General features: G+C 48.7%; 1 protein-coding gene across 1 annotated transcript in view; it reads right to left on the reverse strand.

The window, feature by feature from the left end:
- Positions 1-4,441: 4,441 nt before the first annotated feature.
- Positions 4,442-25,817, reverse strand: part of POLD3 (DNA polymerase delta 3, accessory subunit) — a 35,535-nt gene continuing 14,159 nt past the window's right edge. The window contains 10 exon segments of the mRNA XM_032442323.1: positions 4,442-5,813; positions 8,879-8,960; positions 9,778-9,875; positions 16,002-16,114; positions 17,406-17,568; positions 20,383-20,455; positions 22,301-22,326; positions 22,329-22,405; positions 22,407-22,559; positions 25,715-25,817. Coding sequence (XP_032298214.1) covers positions 5,608-5,813; positions 8,879-8,960; positions 9,778-9,875; positions 16,002-16,114; positions 17,406-17,568; positions 20,383-20,455; positions 22,301-22,326; positions 22,329-22,405; positions 22,407-22,559; positions 25,715-25,817 — 1,094 coding nt within the window. The 3' untranslated portion in view covers positions 4,442-5,607.

A 25,817-nucleotide genomic window follows, 5' to 3' on the forward strand; every position in this document is an offset into this window, starting at 1 on the left:
CTCCTGCATTCACCTTCCCAAATCGCCCCACCCAGGTGCTGTCGGGCCAATCCTCATTTTCTCATCAAAATTAAGAAGCAAAAAGGGAAAATATAGCTATTCGCCCAATGCCGATGACTGAGCGGGGAATAAGGCAGACCTTCGGCCACGTCTGAGTGGCACTTTAATGGGGCCACGCTGAAAGGCAGCCCTGTGTGCACCGTATGGGGACACCGCGTTTTTACGGCCCCGTGCAGTCAGGGCTGAACAAACAGAGGTTCTGTCTTGGGTTTAATAGAGCCGGTCCTCCAGACAGCAGCAGAAAGTGCCAGTTCTGATGGAGAGAGACTAATGAGCCCTTCGAAACGGTTCGTACGGGAGCAGAGAAGTGAAAAAAAAACACACAAAAAACCCACCCCAAACGCGCTCGACGCCAAGGAAAATACGCTTACCTAGTAAAGCATGAGTAATAAGTGGCACTTTTTACAGTGCAAAGATGTAACTTTTCATGAAAATACCAAATAAGGCTCCGTGCAAAAGGTGGACGGTCGTTTTATTGAGGTTTTTTCTCTCCCCCTCCTTTTTCTCCCCCCCGTTTTGCTGGTGCCTGTTTATGGGTTCCCACCGCCCCCGGCGCAGCCCGGCTCCTTCGCCGTGCGACGAAATGAGGAGGGAATGGAAAAACAGGAGCCGCCGTGCTCCCAGACTTTCTATTTTTAACAGGTTAAAAATAGCCGTTTTTCAGCCACCAGCCCAGGAAGCGCTGGGGTGAAGCTGTGCAGCGGGGCGTTGGGAGTAAACAAGTGTCAGGATGGCTGATGGAGATGGGATATTGAGGGCTGCCGGGAGCCGTGGATGTGGCCATTGGGAACTCCAGCAAAGGGCTGCAGGGTTTGGCACCAGCGGGGTGCTCAGCACTGATTGGGATGCTCAGTTCTTAGGGAGGATGCCCAGATCTGAAGTGGGATGCTCAGCACCTAAGTGTGTGCTCTAACCCACGGGAAGATGTTCAGCATCAAGGTGGGATGGTCAATACCCAAGCAAGGTGCTGAGCACTGAGACTGGGGGATGCTGAGCTCCAAGATAGAGTGCTTAACACCTAAGTGAGTGATTTATCCCAAGGGAAGAAGTTCAGAATCAAGGTGAGATGCCCAGCATCCAAACTTGGTGCTGAGCACTGGGGATGCTCAGCACCTAAGTAGCTGCTTAGCCCTAAGAGAGGATGCTCAGATTCAAGGTGGGACAGTCATCATAAGGTGGGATGCTCAGAATCAAGGTGAGATGGTCCATATCCAAGCAAGGTGCTGAGCACTGAGGTTGGGGGATGCTCAGCACCCAGGGAAATGCTTTATCCCTAAGGAAGTTCAGAATCAAGCTGGGATGCTCAGTGCCCAAGCGAGGCACTGAGCACTATGGCCAGGGATGCTCAGCATCAAGGTGGGATGCTCAGCACCTAAGTGGGTGCTCGGCCCCAAGGGAGAATGCTCAGACTCAAGGTGGAATGGTTAACATCCAAGCAAGGTGCTGAGCACTGAAGCTGGGGTGTGCTCAGCCCTCATGGAGGGAGCTCAGCATTGCAGTGGGATGATCAGGAGCTCAGCACTGAGACTGGGAGATGCTCAGCACACAAGGGGATGCCCAGCATCAAGATGGGATGTTCAGCCTTGTGGGTTGCAGGGCTAACGCTCTGAACCCAAAGGGATGCTCAGCATTAAGGAACCTGGGCACCCAGCACTAACACTGGGGGACAGTCAGGATTCCTGTGTCCAAGAAATGCCCCAAAGCAGGGCCTGCTTTGATGTAACATCCAGCTCCAGAACTAGAACCATGGCTCTGGACTCACATGGATCAGTTTTGGGTTTGAGACTTCCCCAACCTCTCTGGGATGCTCTTGGCAAAGGGGCACTTTGGAGGTTACCAAAGACCAGTGACTCCAAATGTCACAATTCCATCATTCCATGAAGCATTTCTCTGCTCAGAACCCCCAGAACATCTCCATGCCACGCGGGATGGACAGACCTGGCAGCTGGATGGTACAGACGTGGGCAGAACCACCTACAATATTCCTTAAAACAACCAAAGAGAGGGGACGGGCGCTGGCATCCATCACAGCAGGTGTTACTCTGCATGATGACGTGCTGCAAAGCCTCTGTGAGACGCAGGAGCCAGGAAGGATGCTTTAAGTGCTTAAAGCATAGCATGAGGGATGCAGATGTCCTCAAGCCCTTATGCCTGCAGCTTGAAAAACAGAGAGAAAGGGAAAGGCAGCAGCACTGCATGGACCAGCAGCAAGGGACCTTCCCCAGGCAAGGTGCTGACGCATGGCCCGGCGCTGGCACGCGTCTGCTCTCCCCTCCACCACTGCTCAGCTCCTCCAGGCAGAGTTTTGCTTCCTTTTAAGGCCCTGTGCTCCCTGCTCTGGAGCTGCAGCCGTGCTGGGAGAACAAAACAAGTCGGCAGTGCAGCGCTGCTCGCCTTTGCCCTGATGGTTACGGGCAGTGCCCTCGGCTCCCATTTTCCCTGCAGCATGCAGTGTTTAACCAGATAAAGGGCAGCCAGGTTTTCCAAGCAGGCTCCGATCCCTTGCAGCACAGGAAGCTTTAAATCAGCATCCCAGCTCGTTCTGCAAACGAGGTAAGGAATTCACATCCACAGGAGCTGTGTTTTGAGGCAGCTGCTGGTCCAAAACCACCTTGGCCAAGAGGAGCTTGGGGTACCAATGGTTTTATGTCTGACATTGGATGGTGCAACTTCTCCAACTTCTTTCCCCACCAGTATAACAAAGATTTGCCTTAACATCCTCTGCCTTAACATCCAACTAAAAACCATTAACAATGTGCTGCTTAGCAGATGACATTAACAAACATCTCCCCTTGCCCGTTAAAGGCTCCATCCTCCTGAGGGTGCAGAAATGGTTGGAAGGCAGATGCAGTGACTTCCTCTCTTCTCCCCTTGCATCTCCATTGCAGGGAGCTGTGCAGGTGACAGCAGCCCACAGATCTGGAGACAGAGATGTAAAAATTCATCCCATTAGATAAAAACCTATCCAGGAGGGAAGGGACAAGGCTGTATCATGAGCCAGGTGTCCTACAGCTGGACCCCTGCATCCACAGAGAGGGAATCTTCCTTTAACCCATTCCCCTTGCTCATTCTTACACCCCATGCAGCATGCAGGAACACTCCAGCCTCGCCCAGGGGGCATCCAGGGTCCCAAGGCCCCCGTGGGGCTGGCAGAGCTGTGCAGTGCAGGAGGGGGAACATGAGATCATGATTTTGGAAGCCTGAAGTTCGCCTATGTCCTGCTGCAGACATTAAGTCATTTTCCTGAGGAAGCGGCGTATGACGTTGAGCTGGTTATATGGGGTCGGGGTGGAGCAGCGAGATTCAGCGAGGGGACCACTGTTCTGGTACAGAGGAGGTGAGGTGCGAGCACAACACATCCCTGCAGCATTTGTCATGGAAATAAGACATGAGGAGACAGCCCAGGGGTCTGAGTCCAATGCAGAGCTCAGTAGCTTGAGGTGTTTTCCACCTGGGTGACCTACAAAGATGAGTTTATTGGATGGAAGAACTCTTCACCTACTGCATATAGTGGTACTCCTCTGTGTGGACAAGAAACCACTGGAAATCAGGACGGAGCACATCTTTTAGTGAATAAAAAAAGGCAAGAAAAATCTGTACATAACCTTTTGTTACTTATCACTTTTCAAAATACACCCCGCTTCCACCAAGAAAAGCAACACACAAAAGTGGTGGCCTCCAAACTAAATGAGGTCCTTCATTACTTCTCCCCATGGATCTCTGCTGCACACATCACTAAAACACACCTGGAGAGCATCCCACCTCCTGCAGCTGTACAGTTGGCTCTGGTTGCGTGCTGGTGCCAGCTCTGCCTGCCCTCCTGCCTCCTACCCTTATTTCCCCTGTAAGCTTCCAGTTCAGAGTCCAGAGCTGAGTGGGGAGGATGCTGGAGCGTGAGGTTACCCTCAATCCCTCTCTTATATGATCCATCCATCCATCAAGCAACCAAACCCATCCAGCTGGGATCAGCCATGGGCGCAAGGGCTGTTTAAGGAGATCCTCTCCCATCCGCTGAGGGTGCAAGCTGCTTGGGGTGATCCAACTGTAACTGAATCAACTGTTAGCCACTGTGAGGTGTGCATTCCCATTTTGTGAGCCACCAGCTTGATCTCTTGATTGCCAGAATGATTGCCAGTACAATCGATGAGTTGGTCCTCTTGCTATCCAGAGGTCAGAATACTTTCAGCTGTGTGCCTGAAGACATCTCCCCATTGGTTTACACTCTTCAGACCTTCATGCCACCACAAGCACTCTGTATACCACTACCTATGTACATGGCAATACATGTATAAGCCTAAAAACACCCAGAAACAATCACTGACCACATCAGTTGCCCACCTGAGACCTCACCAGCCCAAGTTTCAGAAATGCTGAGCACCCATTCTCCGGAAAACCTCTTTTATGATATAAATCTTAGCACCAAAAGACAGAAGGCATCCAAATGGAGGAGTTATTTCTAATCAATGGGTCTGCAGTGCTTTATTCACCTCCAATAACTGGTTTCTCAGAACCATTTGCTGCAACACTTCCTCCAGAGGCAGCTGACGAGATGTCCTAGAAAACAACTCGACGGTGTCTGGTTTGTGCCTGTAAAACACTTCAGCAGCAAACCAGGCCCAACAAAAACACAAAGCTGCGTGCAGTTCCTCACAGACAAGGACACCTGACCTTGGTCTACCAGGAGAGCCCTCTGAACACCCCATCCCCTTTGACTCGTTAACTTCCAAGGTTACAAGATACCGTTGCTTTCCCAGTAAGAGCACAGCCTTCCCCCAGTTCCACCAGAGCCAATTGTGTGGGGAGCCTTTAAGATGTTTTTGCAGAGACAGAGCACCAACAGTGTCCCGCTCTATAATTAGGCATCTGAGCCATTTACAGAGGATATGCTCAAGGAAGAAAAGGGTAAGAAAATTTTATATGCACCACTTTGTCCAAAAGAAGGTTACGAAAGGCAGAGCAAAAACTATTTACCAGCCCCAGAGGGAAAATTAAGCTTGTTTCATTCAGTTCAAACTGAAGCAGATGTTCAATATCTGCGTGTGTGCCTGAAGACCTGCTACATTGCAGCTTCTCACCAACGTGAACGTTTGGATCAATGTGGAGAGCTGGGGGGTGTAAAAACAGGGGTGAGGGGAGGGAGAAAACAAAAGGGGGAAAAAAAAGATGATGCCATAACTTGACTCCTAGTGGAATCCATCTACCACTTGTGGAATGGGCCTTCAACACTGAGCTGCTAAAAGGCCATCTTAAAAAAAATAAAACACCATGTAAATACATGAACAGTCTTTCAAGAGTTCATTCCAGATGTCGCATCCAGGTGGTGATTTTCACATAGCTTAATAGTGAAGACTGAAGTTATTGCAGTAACAGATAAAACTTCTTCCCAATACAAAATGTAGTCCAGAGGGCTTTCTTACACAGTAAGCAAGATATCTTACGTAATGGAAGATTGCAATGTTGTCCTCCTCCTGCGCAGCAGCTTTCAGAGAGCCACGCAAAGAGAGCAACGCTCCCAGGCTGCCAAAGGGAGCGGGGGAAAGAGTCAGTTCATTTCTTCTGAAAGAAGCCCATGATGGAGACCTGCTTGTTGGCTCTGCCGGCGCTGGCTGCCCCTTTCTTCTGGTTCTTCCTCTCTTCCTTTGGTTCTTTCTTCACGGGCAGTGCAGGCTGCTTGGGGACAGCTGGTGGCTTGGTCTTGGCAAAGTCATCCTCACTGTCAGTACAGGATTCGCTCTCATAAACCTTCTCAGTCACTGGTTCAAAAGAGAAGAACAACAGATGGTGCTGGTTAAGCATGTGTGTTGAAGAGAAGCAGCTTCCTCCCCTGCAGCCTACCCCATTGCACTTCTGGAAATGAGCACTGTGGGTTCAAGGAGCACATGCCAGGTATGGGAATTAAGTTCAACCCTCAAGGTTAAGCGTTACATTCAGATGGTCAGGCTGGTTTTGCGTACAATGAGTTAAACTGCCCAAACAGAGTCAAACTGACCTTCTTTCCTAAGCATCAGATAGTAGATGGATGAGCTGGGAGCTTGAACACCATCCAGCTCTTTCTAAATGGGCTGATGCCCCCAGGGATGCTCTCTTGCAGGCCATATGCACACCTTAAACACCAGCAGCCCCCCACTGGGAAGGGCCCCTGGGAGGACAGCTCCAGTTCCAAACCTATTCAAGCACTGCCCTCTTCAAGATTCAAGGGCCACTGCTGTGCATCAGATGGTCGGGGTAAACAACTGAGGGGCACAGGACTCCATTGGCAGCTTCCTCAATGCAGGAGGGCAAGCAGGGGAAAAAAAATAATAAAGAAATACCTTAAAAAAAACATAAAACAGAACCCATCACCAAAATCAAGGACTACTACAGAATGGGATTGCTGGCTTGTTACTGTCAGCATCCCACGATGGCAAGCTAAGGGATATAAAGCAGCACTCACTGAAATTAACCTGAGTCCATTGCACCGATGAAAGCCACCATTAGATACTAGTAAATGTTGTTGTATCAGCCTTCCCAGCAGTGCTCTGGTATTCTTCTAGTAAACCATTTCTCTTTAGCAACTGTATTCTTTTAAACACACGTCCTAACTACTATTCTTCTGGGAAATTAGCTTCCTGTTGTGTTAATGCATCAAACCACATAAGATTCTCTACGTAACCAGCCTGCAAAGAGGAACGGTATGAAACCCTGCTCTGCAGAGAGCAGATGCTCAGACAGGGACCATAAATCCATGCCGACTTCCTGCACAGGGGACTGACCTCTGAGGGAGCAGCGTTAGCAGATTGCTGGCCAATTGAAAGACTTACAGCACTGTCACCCTGGTGGTAATTGTTGGTAACAAAGCACGTGCTTAATCCCCTCCAATTACGAAATAACAGTTTATGTAAAGTTTCTCCTAGTGAGGCTGCAAATGAATATAAGAATGCTGTGCTTGTGGCAGGCCATACCAATGGACTGTTGACGCTCAGCTCAGCCAGATGTGCTGTATCACCATAACTCAAGTTATGCGTGCGAGCTTTAACTTATACCAGTGCCATACAATCCATTTGCCTGCAATGGAGACGTATTTATTCCAGTACTGAAATCCATGTGTGTCCTTCAAGAGTGAGGCAGGGATGCATTAGCTTAAACCTCAGCAATTCCCCTTTGCTACAGGCTAAGAGCATGCACTGGGCTGTGTCCCTGTTGATGCATGGTAACGTGCTTTAAGCCCAGCTCCACAGACACTTGCTCAATTTCCCTCAGGGCTAATCCCTAAATTAGTTTTGCTTTTTGACACCAATTCCTCACTATTGCAGCTATTGTGAAAACGGCCACTTCAAAGCGTGGAGAAATAGAAAGGACAGCTTAACCCCAAGGTTAGGATTTAATGTCTTTGTAACACTGTCCTTGTGGGCAGCAAGGAGCGAAAAGAAAAGCTGTCTTTCAAAGAATACCAATAACTTATATCAGCCTGGAAGATCAGCAGGTTATTTAGCATTCAGATGGCTGCTTCTGTGCAAGGAAAGGGTGGGTAAAGAGTGGGGTAAGCTGGACAGTAACCAGACTGCGAGTTCTGTGCAATGACCTGGTTGGTTCTCAGTATGGGGAAATGCACCTCTCCTAACCCTAACCCTAACCCTAACCCTAACCCTAACCCTAACCCTAACCCTAACCCTAACCCTAACCCTAACCCTAACCCTAACCCTAACCCTTCTTCCCCACTCTCAGTATCCTGGCTCCATCCCTCCTGCCTTTCCAGGTGCCCTGTCTCCCAAAGGCACAACAGTGGCTTGCATTTCCCTTTCCATACAATGGCTGTGGATAGGAACCATAAATCCCCAGGTTTCACAGGAGACTACAAAACTTCTTGGGAGTAAGGAGAAGAGAAGGGTAATCTTTCCAGCCCTGATACATTTGGAAAAGGCTGAAGAGAAAGAAGCACTCTTTGCTGGAAGCTGAGCCCAGAGCACTCATTACTGCGAGCTCTGGATGCAGACTTCTTGAACCTGACTCCCCTGCTCATGCTTTTTTGATCCATTTTCCTTCCAAGCATTTTAATGCTCCTATCTGGGATGGGAGCACAAAAACACCCCATAACACAACAAGCCAAATCAGTCAGCAACACCTGTGCAAGCCCAATGCCTTGACAAAAATCCAGGGCTCGAGATTTCATTTACCAGCACAGCCAGTTGATGAGTGCCAGCCTTGTTTCTTTAAAGGAGATACACAAATCCAATAGGAAACATAAGACACAACTATACAGATGGGTACAAACATGCAGGCTGACTTGTGTGCATGCAGCCCTAAATCTGGGCCAAGCAAAGCTGCACCTACCTATGCTTGTGCATGAAAACAAACCTGTACACACGGGTCTTCTACAACTGCCTGAACTCCCCTGACATCTATTAAGATGAAGAATGCCAGGCACATCATATGGTTTAGCTGACAACATCACTACAAAAACCACCTCATTTTGCCCTCTTAAAGTTTTAAAACCTTTAAGGAAAAAAAACAGATTCTGAACTCCTGCAGCTCTGCTTCAGTGCCAGGATACAGAGAAGGAGCGCAGTGGTGTTACACAACTCTCTCCAGGTCACAGGAGGAAGCAGTGTGCATTTAAGCCAATCTGAAGCTTCTGGTTTTCAACAACAGCTCTGAAACCTCCACCCAGGCCTTCACAGAAAGGGCAGCTATCTCAACCTGGGAGCACAAGGTGGAAAGCAGAATAACAAAGTGATGTTAGATATTGTGAACATCTTCCTAAGCCCAGGAGAGGCTGACCCATAAAAACCTTCAGTACAACTGCAATAAAAGTGAGACCCACAGAGGCAGCCACTCTTACCCATGCAGCCTTCCTCTTCATCAACAAACATCTTGGATTTCAGCACACGCTTCCGTTTCCTCTTCTTTCCCCCAGCTGAAGCCTGAAGGACAGCAGAGGATTGTGAGACACCAAGAGTTTAAGTCCTCTACACAGCCCCTGGTCACAAAAGCATCAGCCCCAGGAGTGTCTCTAACCAAATTCATATAGAACATCTAGTGAATTCCCCTCCTTTCTTAGGATAGCCCAGTCTAAGCTTTACTAATGCCATGGTTCTCTCCATCCCACCAGGGTGAATTTCAGAGAGACCAAACAACTGAAACCAGACAGCAGCTTCTTCTGTCTGCCAGCACGAGGGGCACATTCCTCTTGCAGGGCACACAACATTCTGAAATGTGTTTAGCTCTACGTGGGGTTGTTTCATCGTACCTCTGAATAACGAGGAAATAACAAGGTGTGCATGACACCAGGACGCATGCTGTGATGAACAGCTGTGCTTTCAGTAAAGCTACATGTGTTTTTTCAGCTCAGAGGTTGACTTTGTGCCAACCAGAGCCCACCTCTCTTACGCAGCAGCAATACAAGGTTGAACGCTGAGGTTCTCTGGTTTCATTCTGGCCCTGCCTTGACTCCAGAGGCCAAGATTTAGAGGGGAGAGTGTAAAACATGAGCAACAATTCATAGAGGGGGACAAAAGGGAAGAAAAACTGTGCTATATCAGCAGAAAAAAACTGAGAGTTTAAGTAAAGTTGTGCTCTGGGTAATGAACGAAGTGGTGAATGTGATGGATTCTTTCACGGTGGATCATGTGATGGACGTGGCAGGCAAACAGGACCATCCCCTTGGCATCTGCAAAGCGGCTGAGCAATCCCCATCATGTTAAATGAAAGCAGAAGTTAATCACCATGGTGTGCTCTTACCTCAGTGGTTGCTGGCTCCAGCTCAGCCTTCAGAGCAGGTACCAGAGGCGGTGGAGATGGAGCTTTCTCTTCTTCGAGTATGGGAGATGCTGGGACATCTGCCAAGAAGAATATATGAACACCTCAGCAGCAGTCAGATCTAACATCCCCTTGCCTCTACCACTGTCTCATATCATGCCATCTAATTTAACTCTGAGTAATTGCTTACAATTTAATTTGAGGTTTACAGATTCTAACTTAGATCTGAAGACAACATGTTCCAAGAAGCCATCTCCAACCTGACAGCTCACCCTGCACTAAGGTGCTATGTGCTGGAGCTCCTGAAGAAAGCATGGACAAGGATGGGATGGGATGGGATGGGATGGGATGGGATGGGATGGGATGGTGCAGTGTGTTTGGTATTTCTTGGAAAGCCATGTTCAGTCAGCCTCACTGAGCAAAAACTTCGAAAACCCACTAGCACCGTCACATTTAGAAGGTTTCAGGCATGTGTTTCACCTGTTCACTAAGAAAAGGAACTGGAATCCTGTAGACATAAAGAGTCAGCTAGCCACATATAATTCATAATCACTGTAATATCCTCTGTTTCTTACTCCTCTCCCTGAATGGTAAAACACAGTAATTGCTTCAGAAGTGGCATTTCAAATCCTGAATGATCAACTCTATTAGCTCGAAACTGCCTTCATAGAACCATAGAATGGCCTGGGTTGCAAAGGCCCACAGTGCTCATCCATCCCAACCCCCTGCCTGTGTGCAGGGTCAAACCAAGCAGCCCCAGCGCTCCCAGAGCCACATCCAGCCTGGCCTTGAAATGCCTGCAGGGATGGGGCATACCACAGCCTCCGTTGGGCAACCTGTTTCAGTGCGTCACCACCCTCTGGGATAAAAACTCCTCCTAAGATCCAACTAACCTCCCCTGTCTCACTTTAAGACCTCAGCTCGTAATTTAATTCATGCAAGAATTAAATGCAATACTGCCCACCCCACAAGATTTCAAGAAGCACCACAGGAAAAAAAAGACCAAAACAAACAAAACCAAAACCCAAACCACCCCAAAAAGCCAAGTCCATTCTCCCATCTGTCACTGTGTTCCTCTTTGTGCAGCAGACAGAGATGCTGGAATCCCTCCAACACCTGCACTGCTCCACATGGTCAGGGCCACCTCCCCAGCTTTGTATGGTGCAAAACCAGCACTGGAGGCTCTCACAGCAGCATCAGACAGGGGTGAGAGCAGCAGGGCATGCATAGGTACAAGAAGGCCAAGGTCACTTCTATGGGGCTGGTAGAAGCACAGAGCTGCGACAGCACAGAAAGATCAGAGCAATGGGGGACAGGAGCAGCACCGTGACTAATTGAAATGACTTCAACGAATCCTCTCCAAGTCCACCTACGAAATACTGCCATGCAAGCCCTCAACTGCGGGGGAGAGCAAGGAATGTGGGGGGAAGAAACTCCTCATCTGACCTATTGCTTAACAATAACAAGGCTGCGGCTGGCTGCGAGGACAGAGCGCTGCTTGGCATCTCCTCCCAGCCCTGCTGGCTGCAGTGCTGCCTTCACGCTGTCGTCGTAACACGAGTTTTGGATCCGTAGCTGTCCCAAGCGATTAGGTCAGTGTGAAGAGTTACGACTGTGCCAGGCGTGCAGCCAGCTGACCTTCATAGGTTAAGAAGGGCTCAAGCGAAACGGTGGTTGGCTGCCAACGCTCAATAATAAATTACATTCTTCAAACGAGGACTCAGCCTCCTAACTACTGCAGTAAGCGAGGCACAGAAATGCAAACAGAGCAGGATAACATGACTCGGGATTTCACCTTGCTCCAAAGCACCGGGTCTGGCAGCTGTGCTAAGATAAAACCAACCAAGGGACCTGCTTGGAGGTGCTAACTGCTGGGGGACCACAGCAAAGACTCAAAATCCTCAATATTTATCCCAGTCTCATGGCAACTGCAGGCTGAAAAGCCCACAGGTTGCACAGCACCGAATGCTGCAGGCAACCCGAGCTGGCTGCATCCACTGCAAAGTATTTGTAAGGAGTGTGCATGCTAGGAGGGCTGAAAATCAGCCTGGTGAAAAGCTGTTAATTGAGGGGTCTTTGGAAGGGTCACCTCAACTGCTTTTGCTTAGGGGAAATTCGGGTGATTCCCCAGCCTCCTCTGAATGACTTACCCCGGCTTTGGCAGGCAGAAAGCACCTCCTTCCCACGGCAGTGCTTCAGACCACCATCGAGCTGTGGCTGCGTTGCTTTGTTATCCTCTTGCAGCCAGCACAGTCCTCATGACATGTGATAACTCCTGAGTCAACCCTCTTGCTGCTGCCCACAGTTTACTCACCAGCAACAGCTGCGTGAAATGGATACACGTTGGGCAACTGGATGTACCAAAGATGTAAATCCTGGCTTTGTTTGGTTTGCACTGACCCTGCCTGGAAAAACTGTGAGAAGCTTTAATGCTTCTGCTGCAGCTCTCTGAAACTGATAGAGTTTGTAGGTTACAGTGCCACTGAAATCACCCTCCAAAGTGGCTGTAAAACGCTTGTCAACACTATGAAACTGCGCTGGTGTTGGTATAGCTGGAGCTGCCAAACCTCCTGTCCTCTGTGGACACACTTGTGTAGTTTATTCTGGCACTGGAAGCAAAACAACCTGCAGTGACTAAGGCACCCTCAAACCAATATAACTTGAAATGAAAAAATTATTTTAAATGGAGATGATTGTTCCTCAGGGCCCTCTCTGTATTTTCAGCTTGGTGCAACGTGCCGACACTCGTGGATGAAGAGCTTATTTTGGGCTCCCCACTCCCCTCGAGCACCACAGAATGGTTGGGTTGGAGGGGACATTAAAGACTCTCCAGTTCCACCCCTACTGAGGGCTGGGTGCTCCCCACCAGCTCAGGCTGCCCAATGGCCCCATCCACAGCCTTGGGCACCTCCAGCTTTGCTGGGCAGCACTGCCAGGCCCTCTCTGCTCTTTGGGTATACAATTTCCTCCTCACATCTGACATAAATCTGCCTCTTTTTATTTAAAGCCATCTACCCCTGTCCTATCTTTATCTGACTGTGTAAGAAGCCTCCCTCCCTCCTACCTATCAGCTCCCTTCAGGCTCTGGAAGGCTAAAGTGAGGTCTCCCTGCAGACTTCCAGTCTCCAGTCTGAACACCCCCAGCCTGTCTCCATAGAGAGGTGCTCCAACTCAATAGAAATGGTTTGGCTCGCTAGTGGAAGCAGTGAAAGCTGAGCCAGGAACCTCTGATAGCTCCTCCGGTGGTTTGGCTTCCCATCTCATCCATTTAAAACTTACCCCTTGATCATCTGTGGGTGAATTACGCAGGTGGTGGCTGAGCTGTGCCAGCCTGGCAGCAATTCCCAACTGCTGTGCAGCATATGGCACCTTTCCCCTGCTCCCACGGGGATGTGGCACACCACAGTGTCACTCCAGGCCCCATTCTGATGTTGCTGATAAAAACTGCCCTGGTCTCTGTAAAATCCCATTTCCAACCTTTCCAAGGGTAAATACTCTAAAAGTCTGGCTGCTGCATTCATTCACACTGCCCCGTCCATCCCTGGAGGTGTTGAAGGCCAGGTTGGATGGAGCCCTGGGCAGCCTGGGCTGGTCAAGTTTCCTGCATCCTTCTCCAAGGAGATCCCACCAAGCAGTGTGTAGGTAGCCTTACTTTTAAGGACTAAAGCTACAGAGAGCAAGATTAGAAAGTTAACTGGGTTCTCAACCTGACCTTCAGAGGTCCCTTCCAACTAAAATGATAGACTAATCCAACTAAAATGCTACAGACTCGAAAGGTGGGTCTGGGAGAATCAAATGAGGTTCAACACAGTAAAGTGAAAGGTTTTGCACTTGGGCTGGAGGAATCCCAGGCATTTATACAGACAGGAAGGAGCAATCCTTGAGAGCAGCCCTGCAGAGAAGGACCTGGGGGTCCTGGTGGATGAAAACTGAGCATGAGCCAGCAGTGTGCTCCTGCAGCTCGGAAAGCAAATGGGATCCTGGGCTCCATCAGCAGAGGGGTGGACAGCAGGGACAGGGAGGAGACTGTCCCTCTCTGCTCTGCCCTTGTGAGGCCCCATCTGCAGTGCTGAGTCCAGGTCTGGGGCTCTTAATACAAGAAAGACAGGGAGCTGTTGGAGAGGGTGCAGAGGAGGCCACAAAGATGCTCAGAGGGCTGCAGCACCTCCCATACAAAGACAGGCTGAGGGAGCTGGGCTTGTTCAGCATGGAGAAGAGAAGGCTGCGGGGTGACCTCATTGCAGCCTGCCAGGACCTGAAGGGAGCCTACAGACAGGAGGGGAGTCAACTCTTTGAGAGGCGAGATAACAGCAGGACAAGGGGAAATGGTTTGGAGTTGAAGGAGGGAAGACTGAGGTTGGATGTCAGGGGGAAGTTGTTTACAGAGAGTGGTGAGGTGCTGGAACAGCTGCCCAGAGAGGCTGTGGATGCCCCGTCCATCCCTGGAGGTGTTCAAGGCCAGCTTGGATGGGGCCCTGGGCAGCCTGGGCTGGTATCAATGTGGAGGTTGGTGGCCCTGCCTGTGGTGGGGGGTTGGAGCTTCGTGATCCTTGAGGTCCCTTCCAACCTGGGCCATTCTGTGACTATGAAAACCATTGGTTATGCAGCTATTGGGAGTTCACAGTACCCTCAGGAAAGGCAACCCTCCATTTATGAGGGTCTGCCCCACAACATTAAAGAGTTCTAACAGAAGGAGATCTGGACAACAAACTTCAAACAAACTGAGGTCACTTCCCAACTTGTTCAGAACTCCATCATGAACACATGAGGCTGAGGATCCCCAATTCGAAACTACAAAAAGCAGACCAAACCAACAAGCTTTTCATGCTCTTAAGAACAACCTTTCCATCTATCCCTGAAGCAAAGGATTCCTTTCTGCCTGCTCTCACTAGCAGAGGGTTGGTGAGCTGAGAGATTCCAGCCCAGCACGGAGCAGTGCATCAAGTGGCAATTCCAATCTTCCCTCTTCAGAGCAGAACAACGCAGCTTGTCAGTAAGCTGTGTGATGAGCAAATGGAAACACCAGATAACAGCTTACAAACATTTAAAGAAATAAATACCACGGAGTGTGGGCATGCACACATATATATCTCTTTTCTGGCTAAACAAGGAGCTGCACACAGGAATGCGATGAAATTAAGGCTGATCATGAAGAATGGCTTCCTGAGAGATTTATCATCCTGTGGCATAGTTTCAGTGGAAGCGATGGATGCCTGATGACAGAGATCACTTGAAATTACACTGTACAAAAGAAATGATGAAAACAGGCCTAAGGTGGCACAGAGACCTTTAAGATATTCAGCTGCATCCTTGTGCTATAGATCCTCTTCATCTCATGGTTGTTCCTCCATACCAAATAAGCGAAGGGCTCCAGTTCTGCAGTCCCAGCTCTCTCCTAACACAACCTATGAGCCGTTTCACCTATTTTTTATAACTGGAGCCTTGCACTGCACTGTTGGTTTCAATTATTTGCCCATAATGATCTCCAAATTCTTTTCCTGATCAGTTTGTTGGATGACTGTCCCATTTAGCACGTATTCCCCAGCTCAGTCCCCAACTTATTTTCCAGTTATCTATATTGAACGGCATTTGTCACCTCAATTATCCAAATTCTTTGGAATCTGGCTCTGCTGTTCCTCATTATAAACCCAAAATTTGTGACGTTCTGGGCACCCAACTCCTACCAAAGCCAAGAGCCACTGAGGAGACGCAGAGTCGCATCGGATATGGCTCAGCTGTTTTGCCTCCAGCTTCTCTATTTATTTCTTTGGAAATCTTGCTTCCAAATGCTGTCTTCCAAACCATTTCTATAAACAGAATAAAGGTACTAAAAACGACCCCGGTAGAAGAGAGGTCAACTTTGCAAGTGCTTACTAACTGAACTGGTTATGACCAGTCCTGAAGTTCTGGAAGGCACAATATCTTCCCAAAACCTCTCACACACACATCAGCATGACAGGCAGCTCACTCGGTGATGAGACAGCCAGATCTGAGCTAAGCTGAAACAAAGACTGAATGACTGAGGCACCCCAATGGAATGTCGAAACGCTCACAGCGTTAGAAAACCAGAAAGCTCCAACTACAGCCATTTGCACGGCTGTCAGTCCTTTCTCAATCCCTCAATCGTTGACCAAGAGCCTTAGATAGAAGCTCTGCTGGAGCCACGCCCCAGACCCACATGGCTGCTTGGTTTTTGCATCTCTTACCCTCCTCATCACTGCTGTCGGACTCCAGTTGCTTGATTCGCTTCCTCCTCCTCTTCTGATTTTCAGGCTCTCTTTCCTCCTCGTTGTCAGACTTGTCCATTCTTTTCATTTTACTGCCGCAAAGAAAAATGAAGATAAGGAATGAAAACGTACCATCCCATGTGTGTGTGCGCGAATACGCTGTGTGTACTGCATACATTCCTGATAGAAGAGCTGCCAGCAGAGAGATCAAATACCTCTAGTACCTCCTCAAAGCATATGAGCATCACATGCTGAGGTATACTCATCAGACAGAGGTGCAAGGGCACTTTCAAGCCTCCCAACCATACTCATATCCCGTTCTCTTAAACAAGGAGGACTTCTTTAGCCCCTCTGCAGCTCGGTGTTTTGCCCAGTGCCTCACCTAGCTTGGCCACAGCAAGCTGGCAAGCAGGCATTTCTGATCTTGTCTCTATAGCTCAGGCTCCCAAACACTCATGTCCCCAACAGCATCGCTCAGAAGCTCTTTTGACAGACTGCTCGCCACTGACTGACTATGAGGTAGTGTCTCAGAATCCTGGAGCCATTTTTAAAGACTACTGGAAAAATAAAATAGCTTCTTTCTTTTTAATGTTGGCGAGACACGTCAGACTAACAAGCCTGGAGGCTAAAGGCCCATGTATCCTCATGGAGCTGCTATGGCCCAAGTGGCCTTCCCAACACCACGCTGCCAACACGCTGTTTCCAGGCCCCTGGACTGAACAGGACTATCAATAAGAAGAGCAGTTAGCACCAACTGCCATGGTGGGCTGGGCGGTGCGCTCACCTATTTAGTTAGCAACAGATTGAGACCACCAATTAATTACTCACAGGCCACCAGAGAGCCATCAGACTGTAATGATTTTTTGTCTCTGTCAGTTTGGGTTGGATTAAACACAAAGGGTTGAACTTAAAATTTACTTGGAGCTTCAGCCCAAAGTAAACCGGCGGCATTGAAAGCAGCAGTACATTTGCTATGGGAATCAACAAGCAGAACTTTGTGTGCTAGGAGCTGTGTACATATAAGCTTGGGAATATACTGCCTTCCCTGCAACACAGGTGCTCCTGCCAGCCCCCACAGATTGCCTGTGGGGTCCGTGCTCAGCCTGCTCACAGCATGAGGTTGTCTCATGGAACACCACCCCCTCCCACTGGACAGAACCTGGACCGTGTCCCTTCCCGTTTACAAAGACACAGATGGCCCTGAGGCATCTACAGCACTAAATGGAAAAGAAATATTAAGAAAGATTTCTAAGAGAGATAAATTTAGACACGTTTAGTGCTGTTTAGTAGCTGGGAAGAGGAGGCAAGCTAATGCTGTACATCCAGCCAGCTCAAAGTAAAGCAGGTTGAGAGATTACAGGGACCCTGAGCAGCATGGCCCACCTCTTTTTGTCCTTCTGTTGAATTTTAGCAGGCTCTGTTTTCCTCCCAGGTTTCTCTGCTACGGTATTAGGGGATGACTCTGGTTCTGTTGCAGGAACTGAAGCCTTGACTGCTTCTTTTTCCTCCTTTGGCTGCTCAGGCACTGAGTTGACTTTGAGTTTATCTGTGAATAAAGCATTTAAAAACGAATGTATGTAGGACGACTCATAAAGGAGTGGGTTAAGCAAAACAGCGTGCACCACCCATACAGACAGCACTACAGATGATGCAAAAAAGCTTTAAGGGATCTGGATGGACCAAGCTGTGTCATACATGGACACGCTTGGGTCTGCAGCTGATTTGCTTCTGCCATTCCTTACGGCACAGCCCGAACACACTGCAAGCCAAAGGTGCTGCAGCAGATCCTAAACTCTGCAAAGAGGGCTGGAAGGCAATGGCAGAAACTGTTATGGTCATTAGGACCATAAAGGCACCACAAAGGATTGGAAATCCATCCCTCTTCTACGCATCCCCCTTGGCAAAACACCACATCCATCTTTACTGTCAGTTCACCCCCTTTAAACTGGAGCTTTAATCGAGCAAGAAGAGCAGAGAAACAGAGAAATCAGGATTGATGAAAAGCAATGAGAAGTGCGTGCAGCCTCCACCCCACCCAACATTACTAAAAATACTGAGTGTGGGCTCCAGTGCAGCAGCTTGTCTCTTTCCCAACTCCAGTCCCATCCCAAATCATTCTCTTTAGCCTATGCACCATCGTGAACACAGGCAATTCTACTGCAAAAGGCTTAACCCAGCACCAGCAAGGTAGGGATGCACAGCAAATAAAAACGTCAGGCTGATTTATCAACCTCATAGGCAATGCTGTTATTGTGGGCACATGCAGAGGCTATTTAGAAGCCTGCATCATCCCCAGCAGGAGATCGTAGGATCACAGAATGGCCTGGCGGTTGCAAAGGCGCCACAGTGCTATCCATCCCCCCCCCTGCCTGTGTCGCAGGGTCACCAACCAGCAAAGGCCCAGGCTGCCCCAGCAGCCACATCCCAACCTGGCCTTGAATGCCTGCAGGGATGGGGCATCCACAGCCTCCTTGGGCAACCTGCTCCAAGGAGATGGGTGGGAGAAGCATCTGACAGTGAGATCAAGAGAAGAGGCTTCTAGGAGGTCTCAGCACACCAACACCTTTCTGACAGTGGCAGAAAACAGGCTGGCTGCCTCACTGAGCAAGGGAGAACAGCTCCTAAGGAAGAGTCTGAGTGACAGCTATCCTAGTTATCATCAACAGCAGAGGGCTGGAGGACCCAACTATTGTTAACTCAGGGTTTTCTGGCACTGGTGAAGTCTTTGAAGCCAGAAGAGTCACGCTGACATGTGGGGAATAAATCTTACCTCTGGAATCACCCTATCTTTTCTATACACATAATCATTTCCAGTTCTGCTCAGTTTGCTGGGGGCTCAGGAGAGAACCTACCCCCACTTGGAGTCACTGAAACACACCCACGAAATTCCCCTCATCACCACTGCGTTATCTTCACCACGCAATTTGAATTTCTCAGGGTTTTGTAATGTGAGCTTTTGATCTAAGGCTCTTCAAAGATGTAAGGATGTAATGAAGTTAACTGCAGTAAGTGCCCTCAGACTCATGAGTCCCAGGCTGAAAGCACTGAGTTATCTGCTATGAAAACAGGAGCTCAAAGGAGTCCATCAGCACTACACGCTGCGTTCATTGACTGCACCATGCAGACTTCAACGGCTGCTTGCTAGACAGCAAACTTTGCCACTTACTCCTTCCAAGCAACTCTTCTTTAAATCCCCTGGTATTTCAGTTTGGAAGAGCATCTTTGAAGAACGCCCTGTAGTGCCTTTCCAACATCTAATCAAAAGCTTTGGCGTGCTTTCTTTAGCCATGGGTAGTTTCAATTGGAAGGGTCCTCCAGAGGCCACCTAACCCAAACCCCCACTCAAAGGCAAAGACCATCTCCCACTTTTCTATGCCGATTATCAGCTCGTAGGATAGGAATTAACCCTAAATCTTAACTAGAGGCTCCTCGGTGATTTGTGATGAAAAGCCAGCATCATTAACACGCTCAGCTTAACAGGTTTTGGCAAACACTCTGCCAATAGCTGATCTTCCAGCCAACAGTGCTCACGTTAAATCAGCTAAAAATCCTTCCTGGGTTAGCCTGCACAAATACGTCATCTTAATTGATCTCCACCCAGCAAGCTTGTTGTCTGAAATACTCTGCTTACAACTTGTCTTTTAATTTTTTGCCTTAAGAGCTGCATGCCAAAATAATTAACCCCTCTGAGTTCAAAAGTGCAGAAGAACCATAGAATGGCCTGGGTTGCAAAGGATCACAGTGATCGTGTAGTTCCAACCCCCTGCTGTGTGCAGGGTCACCAACCAGCAGCCCAGGCTGCCCAGAGCCACATCCAGCCTGGCCTTGAATGCCTGCAGGGATGGGGCATCCACAGCCTCCTTGGGCAACCTGTGCCAGTGCGTCACCACCCTCCGGGTGTAAAACTTTCTCCTAAGATCCAACCTAAACCTCCCTTGTCTCGCTTTAAAACCATTCCCCCTTGTCCTATCACTGTCCATCCCTGCAAACAGCCATTCCCCCTCCTGTTATGCTCCCTTCAAGTACTGGATGCCCACAATGAGGTCTCCCTGCAGCCTTCTCTTCTCCAAGCATGGAGAACCCTAAGAAAAATAAGGGATATAAAGGAAATCCAACAAGCCTCATGTCCCTGGGGTGGGGGAAGAGGAGGGTGAAGAGCTCTGCTCCTATTTTCACTATTTATATCTCCCCATCACAGCTGTACAGCCAGACACCTGACATCACTAATAACTTCTAATTGCTGCTTTGCAAAAAAATAAATAAAATTGATTTTCAATATCCCCCGGGATATTTCTTTTATGTTTTTGACTCCAGAGGGTTGGTACGTAACCACAACTGACACCTGGCATAAAGCACTTACTCATGGCAGCTTTTCCAAAGAAGTTGTTCATGATGTTGGCCTTTGCTGATGGTTTACTGCTCGCTGCAGACACCTGGAAGCAAACACAGGAGTAACCACAGGAATTATTCACAAAACACAGCCCTCAAAATGCACAGCACCGCTTCTGAACGACCAGAATTAATATGTATAATTAGCTGCCTGGTCAGCGTATCAGATTTCAACACCTGGGTAGGAGAATTTGAGAAGAGTAGATAATAAATGGATCGAAAGGTTGAGAGTTCCTTAGCACTCTGTAGGCTGGGCCTTCAGAACTAACCTAGGTCACATTCCATCTGATGGCTCACGGCGTTAGTGAAAGAAGTGGTTGGGATTTGGGTCAGTTCCCAGTAAAGAACTGTTCTTTTTTTTTTTTGCTCAAATATCAGTGCCTCAATTCATGGTAACCGTCAGAGGAAAGAACACAGATTGGCCAAACCATGAAGACTTTATCCAGCTCCTCTGGCACCAATGCTGCTCTGCTGAGCAGTCTGCAAAGAACTATCACTGCTCTATTCCATTCCTATAGCCGCTACCCGAAAGAAAAATCACACATGCAAACACACCCAACTAAAAGAGCTTGGTCTCCTAATCCCATTTATTTTCATGTAAAACAACCAGACACTGAACTTTCCAATGCATTCAGACGAGTACGTCTCATCAGTTCTAAATCACAAAAGTGAACCAAAATGTACTCAATTGTTATAAAAAAACATAGAAGCCAAACCACGTGCAGAGAACATCATCTTAATTCCCACTTAGAGGCCACACTGCTTTAAAAAGACTTGTGTTAATTAGAATTAAAACATAATCCTGCGCTGGAAAAAGGCAGCAGCTGGGAAGATAAACATTTGAGTCTTGCACAGGTCAGGCTCTGAAGCTTCCCTCGCAGACCAAGTTTAAACACCTTGATACTTTTAAGACCTGGGCTTCTCACATTTCACTTATTGCTCAAAACAAATCCTTTTAAGCACAATAGAGAGCGCGAGATCCTCAACTGGTGTATATATTGGCATAACTGAAGACAATGGAACAATTGCCTCAATGATGCAGCTATGCTGGTTTACACTAGTTGAAGATCTGGCTCAAAGAGGAACGTCAAAGTGTCAAAGTTATGGCAAATACACTTCAGTGGGCAGGTCAAGAGTGTGGCACATATACTTCCCTCTGAGGGGACTCGATGACTGTAACACAGTTAAACACCTACAGAAGTGTCTGAGCCCTCCCAGCAGGCAGCAAGTTTAGCACTGGAAGCAGTGGATGAGGCAGCGCTGTTGCTGGTTAAGGTTAGCTAAGTTCATAGCATCGTTAAGGTTGGAAAAGAGAACTAAATATCACCAAACCCAACCCACCCCCACCGTGCCCAGTACTCTTTGTGGCCCTGCAATATTTGAAGGGAGCAAATAAACAGGAGGGGGAATGGCTCTTTGTGAGGGTGGGCAGTGATAGAACAAGGGGGAATGGTTTTAAAGGGAGACAGAGGAGGTTTAGGTTGGATCTTAGGAGGGAGTTTTACACCCTGAGGGTGGTGACGCACTGTTCACAGGCTGCCCAAGGAAGCTGTGGATGCCCCATCCCTGCAGGCATTCAAGGCCAGGCTGGATGTGGCTCTGGGCAGCCTGGGCTGCTGGTTGGTGACCCTGCACACAGCAGGGGGTTGGAACTGGATGGTCACTGTGGGCCTTTTTGAACTCAGGCTATTCTATCCTTCTATGGTATGATATGCCCCTAAGTGCCACATCTACCCTTTTCTTGAACACCTTCAGGGACAGTGACTCCACACTTCTCTGGGCAGCCCATACCAATACCTCACCATCCCTTCAGCAAAGAAACTTCTTAACATCCAGCATGAAGAGCAAAGCTAGAAGAGCAGCTCATTAAAGGGTCTAAGGTCACTTACACTTGGGGCCTCCTTAGCTTTGGGTTCTTTATTTGCATCCTGGGTTTTGGAAGCAGCTTTGGCTGCAAACATCCCCATGATCCCTTTGGGGGGCTGTGAGCTCTGCTTAGCAGCTGTAGGACCGTGGCCATTGACTGGTGGAGTGCTGACAGTGCTTGTGTCACTCGCTGTCTGGGAACTGGACCGTGCCAATGTCCGAGCTTGAGCAACTTCAGCTGGAGTCCTGGGGACTGCATCAGCACAGTGAATGGCACTGAACCTGCGTGAAGGAATGAGAAACTGAGTTAGCCCCTTAGGTGTCCGCCTTCTTTGCGTGTCCACCTTGGCTCCCTCCCTTGTAGTTGCTTCTCCAGTTCTGCATTCTGTTATGGGATGAGCAATTTAATTTGTGCCAGGGCTGGCACTGAGCAAAAAAGATGGAGACCTCTACTCAAAAGATCAGCCGGACCTGCCAGCAGGAGCCAGAGCATTCAGATGCAAAACAAGCTGTTCAGATTTCATAGGAGAGGGGGGGGGGGGAGCCCATCTCCACACCCAGGGTGGGGATGGAGTCAACTGCATTTTATTCCTAAACTGGTTAAGCTCCCCCAGGCTTGCAGCAGACATAGTTCTGCTGTCTGATGAGCTGATACGTTTACAACTTTCAGATGCTTTGACAGAATCCACTACAGCTGCAGCGAGCAGGTAAGGAGATCACAACTGCGACCCAACTGCTGAGGTGGCTCCGAAGACATCCAGGGACTTCACTATATAAAGGCATTTCCATGCAACCTCTTGTAGACAGAGATGCATCTCAGCTTGCAGCAGTCTGAAACGTGATTGTCTGAGGGAGGCTGAGATACAAGAATTAAACAACGTGCTCGCAGTTACAAGACAAGACACTGACAGTCAGGAATAGCTGTACCCAAAAATAACCCCAGTTCTGCTCCCCACTGTGCGAATCACAGGCGAGGCTTTCCAGATTTCCTACAGCAACACCACAAAAGAGCACGGGCTCACGCCTCCCAGTCCATGGAATTACACAGCATGTTTTTATTTGCATAAGAAAGCAGTTTTCTGCCAATTAGTTGCCTCAGCATTAGCAGTCCACTTTGACTCCGATCACAAACTGCAATGTATTAGCAAATATCCCTATGGCACCTTGAGGCTGCGGCAGAACATCTCTCGCCATCTGAACCTTTAAAGGAAGGGAAGAAGACATTGAGGGAGAATATTCCCCCTTTCCTTTCTCCTTTCAGCCTCTTTTCAGCTCAGTGCTACTCCACAAACACTCGTGAGCAACACCAGAACTCACCAGATTACAAACGACACGCGATCATCAATGGCTGTATTGAGTGTGCAGCAAAGCACATCTCAACCTCACGCACCTCTGGGAAGTTCCCTTGCCTTAATGCTGCTGTGTGACTATAGCTTGTGGGCTCCATCCAAAATTCACTCAATAATCACTGAAAAAACAGGCAATGTTTGGACTATGCTCTGCAAGCAAGGAGCTGCTTCCGCTTGGAAAGCTGACATTAGCAACATGCATTAAATCCAGCTATTTATATGAGGGCACCAAGTCACCTCCACTGCCTTTGCAGCATAAGAGGTCCCATACAAATACAGAGGAGAATATAGATCCTGGCCCCGGAGCTTATGAGATATATGGACTGAGAAGGAAATATAAGCAGCCAGTGGGTTCTGTTTGCTATAAACATGCACATAGGCAGACCTCTGTGCTCACAGGGACTGTGGGGATCTCATCCCAGCTGTAACAGACTGCTCATGTAGTGGACAAGTCCAAGGGAGAGGCAACAGGGCTGGGCTGAATTTCCTTCAGCCAGGCCACAGATGAAGAAGCTGCATTTTTCTCTGTTTGTTTGGGAATTCCTGCTGCAGAGCCAGGAGGAGAACGAAACGGAGGCTGCAGAAAGTGGCTTTCAGAACCTGCACTGTCTTAAACCTTCTGGGTGAACAAATCTGCAAGTCAAGCACCTCTAAAACACTGACGCCTCCACCTGGAGCTAACCTACAGCAAACAGAGCAGAACAAGGTAACTGTGGCCAGAACACCATACCTGTTCCCTAAAGCTGGGCACTTCTTCCTGTGGCACTGATGTTCACGTCTCAAATGCAGTTTCTAAGGTGTTATTTTTCCCCCAGAGGGTGGTGACGCACTGGAACAGGTTGCCCAAGGAGGCTGTGGATGCCCCATCCCTGCCGGCATTCAAGGCCAGGCTGGATGTGGCTCTGGGCAGCCTGGGCTGCTGGTTGGTGACCCTGCACACAGAGTCGCCCACAATGCTGCATGTAGTGACTGAAGCAAGATGAAGCTGCTGATGAGTGGAAATGCATGTGAATGAAAGGTCAGAGCTGCCAGGCACCACACAAAGGGAAAGGAAGAAGCTGAAGTTGCTCTGAATTCTAAAACAACCTTCCACTAGTCCAAACACAAACAAAACTTGTGCTGCTTGGCCTGTTCACACTTCAGTATGGGGAATGAGCTCCTATTAGAATGACAGAACGGCCTGGGTTGCAAAGGGAAACCACCAGCGTGATTCAATTTGTAGTTCCGAACCCCGCTGCTGTTGTGCGAGGCGGTTACACCGAACCAGCAGCCCCAGGCTGCCCAGAGCCACATCCAGCCTGGCTTGAATGCCTGCAAGGGACTGGGGCATCCAACAGGCCTCCTTGTGGCAGACCGTGTGCAGTGCGTCACCACCTCTGCCCATTGAAAACCCTTCCTAAGATCCAACCTAACCTCCCCTGTCTCACTTCAAAACCATTCCTCTTGTCTTATCGACTGCCCACTCCTCACAAGACAAGCCGGTTCCCCCTCGCTGTTTCACATGCACTGGAGGCCACAATGAGGTCTCCCCAGAGACCTTCTCCATAGCTAAACAAACCCAGGGTCCTCAACCTTTCTTTCTAAGAGAGGTGCTCCAGCCCTCTAAGCATCTTAGAGTCTTCCTCTGGAGCCCTCTGGGCCCTGTTGAGAGGGGTGGAAGAGACCAAAAGCGCAACAAACAGAAGGCAAGCTCAGGGTTACTTGCTTTGCCAAACACATCACTCATGCTTTTGTACTGTTTCCAAAGTTTACCCTTCCTGTGTGACAGGAGAGAACTGGATAAAATCGGGGATGATTAAGTGTGGCCAGGAAATGAGAAAAATGTTTCTAGCCATCTGACAAGAAAGGTACTGGAACTCTGCTGGAATAACAGAGTAAGTGAAGCAACTGTAAGCTGGAAATAGCTCCATTTATAAAGCAATCATACAACGTGCTGTCTGGGGACTGGTTTGGCATGGCTCTTCTCTAGCTTTCTAAAAATCCAGGCATATTTGGTAACCACTGCCTTCTGCTGAAGTGCACTGTGTAACAACATCTCGTCGGTCTCAAATCACACAGCATAAGAAGGAAAACCAAAGAGCAACTCACTTGCTGCAGTTGTGCAGGTTGGTTTTGATGATATCGTAGTCTGTGTTGTAGAGTGGCCCGCTGTCTTTGAGCAGGGCTTTCTGAATGCTGTAGACGTGCACGC

This window comes from Coturnix japonica, chromosome 1 (assembly GCF_001577835.2).
Source record: "Coturnix japonica isolate 7356 chromosome 1, Coturnix japonica 2.1, whole genome shotgun sequence".
In the NCBI taxonomy this organism is placed as follows: domain Eukaryota; kingdom Metazoa; phylum Chordata; class Aves; order Galliformes; family Phasianidae; genus Coturnix; species Coturnix japonica.